The sequence below is a fragment of the Octopus sinensis genome, linkage group LG24, assembly GCF_006345805.1.
Source record: "Octopus sinensis linkage group LG24, ASM634580v1, whole genome shotgun sequence".
NCBI classification, from domain to species: Eukaryota; Metazoa; Mollusca; class Cephalopoda; order Octopoda; family Octopodidae; genus Octopus; species Octopus sinensis.
Window position 1 is genome coordinate 10,871,290 of NC_043020.1, and position 12,369 is coordinate 10,883,658.

The 12,369-nt window shown below is 39.3% G+C and overlaps 1 protein-coding gene and 1 long non-coding RNA gene across 3 annotated transcripts in view; both read right to left on the reverse strand.

Annotated features, from left to right (window-relative positions):
* Nucleotides 1-74: 74 nt before the first annotated feature.
* The window catches only part of LOC115223903, a 117,918-nt gene continuing 105,623 nt past the window's right edge, over nt 75-12,369 (reverse strand). For both annotated transcript variants that reach the window (XM_029794628.2, XM_036512748.1), the window contains one exon: nt 75-505. In XM_029794628.2, coding sequence (XP_029650488.1) covers nt 120-505 — 386 coding nt within the window. In that variant the 3' untranslated portion in view covers nt 75-119. The remainder of the gene's footprint in view (nt 506-12,369) is intronic.
* The window catches only part of LOC118767723, a 17,672-nt gene continuing 8,526 nt past the window's right edge, over nt 3,224-12,369 (reverse strand). Inside the window, exons 2-3 of the long non-coding RNA XR_005003636.1 lie at nt 3,559-3,636; nt 3,224-3,281 (exon numbers count right to left, since the gene is read on the reverse strand). This is a non-coding gene — a long non-coding RNA (uncharacterized LOC118767723). The remainder of the gene's footprint in view (nt 3,282-3,558; nt 3,637-12,369) is intronic.

Sequence of the window (12,369 nt, forward strand, 5' to 3'; positions counted from 1 at the left end):
TAAGCAGGCAGATAATTAAGTAATTCAAAAGAATCTCTGATTTACAATAAAGATGTTTCGTGGTCAAAGAGAAATTTTTTGGAAAACAGTCTGTGTGAAAGGCACAACCATTAACCATTTTATTGTGGCTTATCTGGGTGCAAGCTGGTGATAGAACAGCGGCTTGAGTTCTTATCAGAACTGATGTATTTTACCTTGTTCATCCTCAAATAGATGTTTTCATAAGCTTTAAGATATTGTGTTGATGCTAACGTTATCCTGGTATGTTTTGATGCAGTTAAGGTACTTAAAGTTTTTTTTATGTATTCGTATTGCTTTCCATTCTTTTCCTCCAGTGTCACGAACATATGAAATTCAGTAGTATTTTTTGGAATGTAGATTTGAATTGTACACTGTATAAGGTAAATTCCATCTCCAGGTACATAAAAGTAAGTTCTATCAAGCAGTTTGATATCCCCTTTACTCTTGTTCATAACTTTCATCCACTGTAAATTAGTTAGGCTCTCTGGAAAACAAAAAAAAAACTGATTGATTTCTTTTACTCTTTACTCTTTCACTTGTTCAGTCATTTGACTGCGGCCATGCTGGAGCACCGCCTTTAGTCAAGCAAATCGACCCCGAGACTTATTCTTGTAAGCCCAGTACTTATTTTATCGGTCTCTTTTGCCGAACCCTAAGTGACACGTAACATACCAGCATCGTTGTCAGCATGGGACCGTAAACATACCAGCATCGGTTGTCAAGCAATGCTAGGGGGACAAACACAGACACAAAACACATACACACATACATATATACATACATATACGACAGGCTTCTTTCAGTTTTCTGTCTACCAAATCACTCACAAGGCATTGGTCGGCCCGGGGCTATAGCAGAAGACACTTGCCCAAGATGCCATGCAGTGGGACTGAAACCGGAACCATGTGGTTGGTAGCAAGCTACTTACCACACAGCACTCCTGCACCTTTTATTTGTCATTAGGACAACAAACGAAGAAGACAATAAAAAAACAGACATAAAGTGTTGGAGTGTACACAGAATGAAATTATGGAAAAGTGGAAACGGTATATATGGTCAGGAGGGCTGTGTGGTAAGTAGCTTGCTCACCAACCACATGGTTCCGGGTTCAGTCCCACTGCGTGGCATCTTGGGCAAGTGTCTTCAACTATAGCCTCAGGCCGACCAAAGCCTTGTGAGTGGATTTGATAGACAGAAACTGAAAGAAGCCCGTCATATATATGTATATATATATATATATGTGTGTATGTATATGTGTGTGTATGTTAGTGTGTCTGGTTTGTCCGACCAACATCGCTTGACAACCGATGCTGGTGTGTTTATGTCCCTGTAACTTAGCGGTTCGGTAAAAGTGATCGATAGAATAAGTACTAGGCTTACAAAGAATAAGTCCTGGGGTACATCTGTACCTTGAACCAGTGGCACCCCTTGGTAGCACTCCCAGATCAAGGGCTTTGGAAATTATCCATAGTAGTCTCCAACCAGAAAGTCCTCAGGAACAGACCAGCCAGTCCATTTTCATCAACACCCAGACACTCCCTGAGAACATCATCCTCTGTATAGGGGTTTCAGATTTTGGCTCAAGCGAGACAGTTGATTATATCAACCTCAGTACGCAACTGGTACTTATTTTATTGATCCTGAATGGATGAAAGGCAAAATCAACTTCGGTGGAATTTGAACTCAGAACAGAAGGATGGACAAAATGCCACTAAACATTTTGTCCTGCGTGCTAATAATTGTACTAGCATGCCATCTTAAACAATACCTCTTTGCCAGCCTCATCTGGCACCTGTGCCGGTGGCACGTAAAAAGCACCCACTACACTCACGGAGTGGTTGGCATTAGGAAGGGCATCCCAAGTACATAATAGTAGCCTTTAGCATATGTCTATAATGAAAGTATTTTAACACTATAATAGTAAGAATTAGCTTAAATCTGTAATTTCAGTTATTTAATGGGCATAATGCAAATGACGAGAAAAAGTGTGCAATAAATCTGTATAAATCAGCTTACCTAACTCAGTGTAACCCTCTGTTATCAAGTCAAAGAAGGAATGGTGAACTGAAAGATAAGAAGAGAGAAAGCAGACAGTGAGAAGGATATATTTTAATATAGGTTCAATATCAACAGAAGACTATTCAAAGAAAAGAGTACCTCCTGGTGTATTTCATATATTTAATATTTCAGATTATCATCTAATAGCTAACTATACGACAGTTTCATAATCATCATTATCTCTATATAAATCATAAATAAAATTATCTTCATGGAGAACAATTATAACCATAAATGAAAGGGAGCCAAGACTATAATAAACGTCTATATATTACACCCATCAATTGTAGTTTCATGAGCTTTAACATGTTCAGTTGTACAGTAGCAATGCCTTGCTGAGACTGATAGTACAATTCTAGTAACATGTACAGGAGGCTTCATCCATATCAAAGTGTCATCTAAAGCCATGGTCCAGTTAATATTGTAGACATTTCATTCAAATATTTAATGATGTGAGTATTTTTTCCATTTATTTTTTATGCCTGTAACTTTCAAGTTGAATGAATGTTGCCTTTAAGACTAATATATTAAGGACATGTTTAACCCATTCGTTACTGTATGCAGGAGTTAACCCAAGTACATAATAGGAGTCACTTAAACAAGTCTATAATGAAAGCTTTTTAATTGATACCGTAATAGTAAGAATTAGTGTAAATCTGATTGTAGTATTTAACCATTTGTTACTGTATTTATTTTGAGATGCTCTGTGTTTCTTTCAGTTACTTTAAATATAACAAAGGATTTAGTAAAATAACTTAGTTATCATTCAGCTAGTGTAGGAACATAATTCTAACTAAGGTTGGTGGAAGATTTTAATTCAGAACTTATGAAAACAAGACATTTGTACTGTAGAGCCAGAGGCGGTTTCAGCCGGGTTGGTAACGAAAGGGTTGATGATTTATTAGTGTTACAATATAATTAGTGTCAGATGATTTTATAGACATATGGAATGAGAATTATCAGAATATATGTACTTACAGGGGGTGGAGGAGGTGGTGTCGCGCAGGCAGTGGTGTCGCAGGTGGTAGTGTTGCAGGCAGTGTTGAAGTTATAGCCACAAGCAGTGGTGAAGTCGGTGTTGCCACATAGTGTGGAGGAGGTGGTGGAAGTGAAGGAGGATATTTCCTCTAAAGTAAAAAAAAAAATAAAGAGAAAAGATGAGGAAAATTAAGATAAGAGGGTGACTGGTGCTATTTGTATTACTTTCATGGGTGGGTAGAAAGGGCTCCTTAGCCGTAGTGAAGGCAATCTATCTAGGGAGATAACCTTACAATAAATCACTGGGTCCGTAGCTTTAGAAATACTGGGTTGACGTCCAGCGGGAACAGCTTTGTTTCATGGAGGAGGAAAGATCTTCTTTAGTACTTGGGTTGTACAATGCTTTCCAATGTGTATAGTAGTGGCGCGCACACACATTTAGCCATTGAAAGACTATGAAAGTCTCGACCACGGTCGAACAATGATGATGATGATGATTACTTTCATCATATTACTGTCTTTTTTAAGGTTTGTCATTGTCCGGTTACAACCCTGATACACTTGTTATACTCTAGTACTCTTGTCTTATGCTTATGCACTCTTCTTACACATATAGTGTGTTTGTCTCTTGTTACATTTTATCTCTGTCATGTTACTGTGTGCTACACACACACACACACACACAATAAATATATACTTTATAATTAGGGTTCAACAAGATTGCTTTTCACATACCGAAGTTTAGAAATAGCAGCCAAAAACCTTAGCTATTTCTTCTACTTTAAAAAGGGACTCCAAGAAAAACCAAAATACTTGAAGTATATTTAAAAACATAGAGAATCCACTTGTATGGATTCTATGCACTAGAAAGAACAGCTAAGTCTATAACCACAAAAAATTGAAGTATTTTGGTTTTTCTGGGAGTCCCTTTTTAAAGTAGAAAAATAGCTAAGGTTTTTGGCTGCTATTTTCTAAACTTCGGTATGTGGTAAAGCAAATCTTTGCTGAACCCTAATTATAAAGTATTACTTAAGTTTACCGTGAAATGGTCCTTTTCATGTCGAATTCTACATGGTGAAATTATTGATTACTAGTTAATTAATTAATTTACCTTTGTTATATTATTATATATAATATATATATTATATATATATATAAGAAACCAATTGGTCCAGGAAACTAGATGGCAAATCTTTTCATTTCCAAATTTATTACTGTCGAATTTTATACCAATTTTTTGTGGTTATATAACTTAGCTGTCCTTTCTAGCGCGTAGAATCCATATAAGTGGATTCTCTATGTGTTTAAATATACACTATATCATATGACTAATATATAGTCTTTTTGACTAAAATTTTTTTACGCGTTAGACCACTGGAAATATAAATTTTGATTGAATGTTTTTAATTTTAATTAAATTCCTTCAAATGACTGAAACAAGTAAAAGAGTAAAAGAGAGAGTGTAATATATAGGCGCAGGAGTGGCTGTGTGGTAAGTAGCTTGCAAACCAACCACATGGTTCTGGGTTCAGTCCCACTGCGTGGCATCTTGGGCAAGTGTCTTCTGCTATAGCCCCGGCCGACCATGCCTTGTGAGTGGATTTGGTAGACGGAAACTGAAGAAGACCCCGTCGTTATATATGTATATATATATATGTATGTGTGTGTGTTTGTGTGTCTGTGTTTGTCCCCCTAGCATTGCTTGACAACCGATGCTGGGTTGTGTTTACCGTCCCAGTCACTTAGCGGTTCGGCAAAAGAGAACGATAGCATAGAATAGTACTGGGCTTACACAAAAATAAGTCCCGGGGTCGATTTGCTCGACTAAAAAAAAGGCGGTGCTCCAGCATGGCCGCAGTCAAATGACTGAAACAAGTAAAAGAGTAAGAGAGAGAGTGTGTAATATGTGTAAAACAACTTGCTCTAAACGAATATGACGAAAAGAAATGCGCTCTCGCCTTTTTATGACCGGGTTAAACACTTTAGTTTAACCCATCCATGAGTTCCTACATCATCAAACCATAAAATGTGTAAAGGAGAAAAAAAAAAATATGGAAAAACATCAATACATGAGAGAGTGACAATAATATGAGGAAGATGGTCCCTGGGATGTGCTTTTACAATTCTTTCTCTTTTTTTTACCAAAAAGGCTTGGTACTACTTAAGAAGAGTGGACCCCCAACAAGTCTGTGAATTAGCAGACCGCAGCACTAATCAGTAGACAGACGCAGACACAACGCGCGGTTCAGTGGTTCATTCAGTCCGGGTTTTTTTATTAGATAGATATATAAGACAGGGAGACAGACAGATATATATATGATAGACAGATAGATATATATGATAGACAGATAGATATATAAGATAGACAGATAGATATATAAGATAGACAGATAGAATATATAAGATAGACAGATAGATATATAAGATAGACAGATCGATATATAAGATAGACAGACAGATAGATAGATATAAGATATATAAGATAGATAGATAGATATATAAGATATATAAGATAGATAGATATATAAGATATAAGATAGATAGATATATAAGATAGATATATAGATAGATAGATATATAAGATAGATATATAAGATAGATAGATAGATAGATAGATAGATAGATAGATAGATAAAAAAATTCCCCCTCCCCGATTTTACAGATTTATACACGTGGAAGGTTCCATTTTTTTTCCTTTAGGGCGGGTGCCACAGACTTGCGCGTGTGCGTCCGTCCGTCGACTGACTAGCGCGAGTCCACTCGTCTTAAGTAGTACTAAAGGTTCTTTCCCCATGGTTAAATGCGTTGTGCCAAAAAAATTGGCCAAAATCGGTCCGGGAATGGTGGTGAGGAGGTTGAGGTAGGTGAAAAGAAAAATCATAAATTTGGGAAATTTTTTTCATAAAGAAAAAAAAGTAAATCTATAGTTCCCACCAGACATGATTTCGGTACTACATAATTTTTTCCCCCGCGTTTTCTAGGGGTGCAATTGTTTTAGTTGACTTCATAAGCTGTGGGAATGCAATTTTCCGTAGAAACACGAGAGAAAAGAGAATAAGTAGAATATAAATACTAGGTTTACAAAGAGTAAGTCCGGGGTAGATTTGCTCGACAAAAGGCGGGTCAAATGACTGAAACACGTATAAAAGAGTAAAAGAGAATAAGTACTAGGCTTACAAAGAATAAGTCCTGGGGTCGATTTGCTCGATAAAGGCGGTGCTCCAGCATGGCCGCAGTCGGAAATTCCCCTTTCCGACCCAGTCTCCTGCATTTTTTAATCTTTTTTTTGCAATCGTCTTGACTTCATATGTATAGGAAATGCATTTTTTTGTGTGGAAAACGGAGGGGTAGGGCGGAACGTAGGGCAGTCCTGTATATCTTTCGTCACCGGATTTGTGCTGGAATCGATCCTTACTGGCAATCTGGGATGGGTTGTATTATATAATTTTTACTGCCTCAATAATAATAAAAAATTGTCTTTTGCAGCAGTTTTTTTTTTTCTCCAGTAGAGATAAATAAATACCGGTCAGATAAAAATACAATTTTTTAAAATAAAATGTCGTATGTGTTCCAGTTCCCCAGCTGGACGGAACGTCAGTCCATCGCAGCGTTACTCATTTTTGCCAGCTGAGTGGACTGGAGCCACGTGGAATGATGTGTTTTGCCCAAGACACAACGCATCGCCCGGTCCAGGAATCGAAACCACAATCTTACGATCATGATGCTGACACCCTAACCACTAAGTCACGCGCCTCCACGGTCGGTGCAGATAGTTTGAACGAAAAGCCGGCCTTTTCGCTCATTCTTTTAATCTCGCCAAAACGTTCAATGTTTTGTGCGTGTGTGCATATGTGGTGTCAACAAAATTTCTTTGTGATTTTATTATTGAATGTTGGGCGATCTTTCGTTTGTAGTAGCACGATTGCCTAATATACATACATATACACATACACCGAGTAAAAAATTTCAGTTATCTCTTTCTTTCACACATTACTCTGTCTCTTCACACACCTAACAGAAGCACTTCACTTACACAACATACTGTCGCTCCCACACCCCATCAAACACACACACCACACATGTACATCAATGCTTCCCATGCACGGTAACTTCAAAAGAACTTCCCTCGTCATACAATCACTTTCTCTTAGTCTCTTTCGCTCCATTACTTCAAAAGTTCCCGCAAGCCCATATGTAAAAAAAAAAAATTTTACGGAAATCGACGGAAAGGTCTACTAGAGACGAAAGATCGCCAAGATGGCCTACTAGAGACGAAAGATCGCCAAGATCAGGAAAGAATACTTTCCCATAGCTTACGAGGTCAACTAAAAAAAAAAAAAATTATTTAGTACCGAACTTGAGTCTGGTGTGGTACTATAAATTTACCGAAAGATGTACCCACTACCCTATTCCTTCCATCATTTATAAAAATAGAATGGAAAAAAACCCATGGCAACTAATGCGAGAGTCTTCATGCAACACGACGACGATGTCGCTGCTGATGTTTTTAAGTGTGGGATAGTAAAAAGAAATTGGACAAATTTAAACGTACGAAAACTATTCAAAAGCCTGCTGAAAGTAAATAAAGTTCGAGTTTTACCTGGGTCAGCTTAATACTAACAACAACAACCGTTACAACAAGTATGATGATACAGAAAAAGGATCCGTATTGATAATACTTTGTTTCGACAATTTTCTGACATCTAGATTTTTCCTTATCGACCTGCTGGCCTAGTGGGTCATCCGTCGATTTATTGTCATTGGTGTTGTTCGGACTTTCGACAAGGGCTTGTTGCTCATCCGTCGATTTATTGTCATTGGTGTTGTTCGGACTTTCGACAAGGGCTTGTTGTTCATCCTTCCTTTGATCAGCTTCTTCAGGGTTTTCAGGAGGATTTTCATCTGGGTTAGGAGAATTCCTGTTTCAGCAGGAGGCATTTTTGAAAGTTTCCGCACACTAGAAAGGAGAAACACGATGTGAACAGCAGCGATTAAACTACTGTGAATGAATGGATTCTTTTCGTTAAAGAATATAGTCACGCCACGGCTTGACGTTTCTCTTAACTCCTCCCCTTAACACACCCACGTTCTCTTCCGTTTCTCTCACTCTCTCCTGCCTTTCTCCTCACCTTCCTGTCTTTCTCTTTCTCTTGTTCGTTATCTCGTTTTCTTCTCTCTCTCTCCTCTCCCTCCTACCTCTCTCTCTCTCTCCTCCGTCCCTCCTCTCTCACTTCCTCCTTCCTCCCTCTCTCACTTCCTCCTCCCTCCCTCTCTCCAATTTAGGCGGTTTAACTATTTGCTTTGACAACATAGTTATACGCGCACATATTTTTAGTGTTTTATATTAGTCTAGTGCAGTGGGTCCCAACCTTTTCACTAAAAAGGACCCCTTATATTTAAATGAGGTTTTTCCACGGACCCCTTCAATATGTTTGTCCTTATGTGTGTGTGAAGAAGAACGTGTAATATGTATGTATTATATATATATATATATTATATATATATATATATATATATATATATAATATATATAAATGGACACAGGCGATCGTTGTAGTAATATAAATAATTATACCAATAAGGGTTTTGCAACAAGTTGCTCGACCACATACAGAAAATTTTTAGAAATAGCAGCCAAAGGACTACTATTTCCTTTTTCTACAAAAATATGTCTCCACAGACAACAATATTTGTAATTCACGTATGGCAAAAAAAAAAAAGATTTATTTATCGGAATATTATGTCGATAAAGGAAATTAATCTTATGATTCTAATCCAGAAACGTACCTCCATAATTAACCGAAGACTGTTTGATTTCATTATTTTCCTTTTGAACGGCACATGTTAACACAATTTCTAGTTAACTAAACGCTTTAAAACTTCGTATACTGGTAGAATGTGTCAAAATAAAACATTTTTTTCTCTTGGCTTTCTTGATAAAATTGTAATTGGTTTGTTTAACGTAGTATACTTTTTCGATTTGTAACCAATAAATCGCCTCTAATTAAGCTAAATCATTTGCAGCGTTTAAACTGAGACAACATCCTCTCACTAACCCTAACCCTAAATTTTTTTTTTTTTTAACTAGAAATTGTGTTGACATGTGCCGTTCAAAAGGAAAAGATCCTTTTTTCTTCTTTTTTTGCCATATGTGAGTTACAAATATTGTTGTCCGTGAAGACATATTTTTGTAGAAAAAGGAAATAGTAGTCCTCTGGCTGCTATTTCTAAAATTTTCGGTATGTGGTCAAGCAACTTGTTGCAAAGACCCTTATTGTTATAATTATATAAACTTTTACCGAATATGGCCCTTTTCCATACCGAAATACTACTAGGTGAAATTTGTTGATTTTATTAAATGAATTATCTTTCACCCTATATCTGTAATGATTATATATAGTATATATATACTATATATATATATATATATATATATATATATATACATATATATATATATATATACATATATATATATATACATATATATAATATATACATATACATATATAATATACATATATATATATAATATATATACATATATATATATATATATATATATACATATATACATATATATCATCATCATCATCATCATCATCATCGTTTAGCGTCCGTTTTCCATGCTAGCATGGTTGGACGGTTCTACTGGGGTCTGTGAAGCCAGAAGGCTTCATCAGGCCCAGTCAAATCTGGCAGTGTTTCTACGGCTGGATGCCCTTCCTAACGCCAACCACTCCGTGAGTGTAGTGGGTGCTTTTTACGTGCCACCCGCACTGGTGCCAGACAGAGCTGGCAAACGGCCACGAACGGATGGTGCTTTTTATGTGCCACCGGCACGAGGGCCAGGCGAGGCTGGCAACGGACACGAAACGGGGCGGTGCTGGCAACGGTCGCGAAACGGAAAGTTCTCTTACATGCCACCGGCACTGGTAACACATCTGCAATTTCCATTGATCGATTTCCATTGATCGATTTCGATTCTGATCCTCACTTGCCTCAACGGGTCTTCACAAGCAGAGTTTCGACATGCCACCGGCACTGGTAGCACATCCGCAATTTCCATTGATCGATTTCGATTCTGATCCTCACTTGCCTCAACACGTCTTCACAAGTAGAGTTTTGTGTCCCAAGAAGGGAAGGTATGCATACGTAGGCTGGCTCCATCCCATGTAGAAGGCCACGGGTTATGGACTCACTTGTCCTGCCGGGTCTTCTCGCGCACAGCACACTTCCAGAGGTCTCGGTCTCTAGTCATTTCCTCAGTGAGACCTAAAGTTCGAAGGTCGTGCTTCACCACCTCGTCCCAGGTTTTTCCTGGGTCTGCCTCTTCCACAGGTTCCCTCAACCGCTAGGGTGTGGCACTTTTTCACACAACTATCTTCATCCATTCTCGCCACATGACCATACCAGCGCAAACGTCTCTCTTGCACACCACAACTGATGCTTCTTAGGTCCAGCTTTTCTCTCAAGGTACTTACACTCTGCCGAGTGTGAGTACCGGCATTACACATCCATCGGAGCATACTGGCTTCATTTCTAGCGAGCTTACGCATATCCTCAGCAGTCACGGCCCATGTTTCACTGCCATGTAGCATGGCTGTTCGTACACACGCATCATACAGTCTGCCTTTCACTCTGTGCGAGAGGCCTTTTGTCACCAGCAGAGGTAAGAGCTCTCTGAACTTTGCCCAAGCTATTCTTACTCTAGCAGTTACACTTTCAGCACACCCGCCCCCGCTGCTGACTTGGTCACCTAGGTAACGGAAACTATCAACTATTTCTAGTTTTTCTCCCTGGAAAGTGACGGAAGTTGGTCTCAGAGCATTTTCAGTGTTTATTGTTCCTGAGCATCTGCCACATACAAAAACCATCTTCCTAGTTAGCCTTCCTTGACATTGCTGCATCTCTTATGTGTCCATAGCTTACACTTGGTGCATCTTATAGAGTTTCTACCTACACCTTTTCTACAGATCGAGCAGGGCCATCTACCTGAAGGTGTTTGTGATTTGTCTACCTTCCTACTGATTACGACTTTGGTTTTAGCTAGATTGACTCTGAGGCCCTTCGATTCTAATCCTTGTTTCCACACCTGAAACTTCTCCTCCAGTTCTGATAGCGACTCAGCAATTAGAGCAAGGTCATCAGCATAGAGGAGCTCCCAAGGGCATCCTGTCTTGAATTCCTCCGTTATTGCCTGGAGGACTATGATAAATAGGAGGGGGCTGAGTACTGAGCCTTGGTGGACTCCTACCTCTACCCGGAATTCTTCACTGTACTCATTTCCAACCCTCACCCTACTAGCGGCGTCCCTATACATGGCCCGCACAGCTCTCACTAACCATTCATCTATCCCTAGTTTCCTCATTGCCCACCAGATAAGGGATCGGGGGACCCTGTCGAAGGCTTTCTCCATGTCAACAAAAGCCAGGTACAGGGGCTTATCTTTGGCTAGGTATTTCTCCTGCAGCTGCCTTACCAGGAATATAGCATCAGTAGTACTTTTCCCTGGCACAAACCCAAACTGCATCTCATCTAAACTAACTCTCTCTCTAATTAGTTGGGCTATGACCCTCTCCGTAACCTTCATCACCTGGTCCAACAGCTTGATACCTCTGTAGTTATTTGTATCTAGGGCATCACCTTTACCTTTGTAGCAGTTGACTATTATACTGCTACACCAGTCATTGGGTATGACCCCTTTGTGTATCACCTGATTAACTATACGGGTGACTAGGCTATAGCCGACACTACCAGACATTTTGAGCATCTCTGCAGTGATTCCTGATGGGCCTGGGGCTTTCCCTGTCTTCATGCTTCTAATTGCCTTAGCTACCACGGAACTATCAACTCGGATAGCTGGTCCCTCTGTTGGGTCAACATTCGGCAGACTCTCTTTATCCCAAGTGGCATCTCCAAACCTCTCTCTTTGCATCCTCATTTAGCGCAAGTGAACCATCTTCCATGCGAACACACTTCTCTCCTACCACATCACGATTCTCTCTCACACACTGTCTTGCAACACGAAACACCTCCAGTCTTTGGTCCTCACGGCGCAGAACATTGGCAAATTTTTTCTTGTCTGCTTCCCCTCTGGCTAAATAAACCTGTCTCCTAGCTTCTCTTTTGGCAGTCTGATACAATCCCCTGCTACCCCCATTTTTCCAGACCTTCCAAGCCTGTCTCTTTTCTCTAATAGCCCTGTCTACAATATTGTTCCACCACCACGTTATTCTAGGTCGAGAGGGGACTTTGCACCAGCCACAGATCTGGTCAGTGGCTCTCAGCAGGTTGTCCCTTAGAAACGTC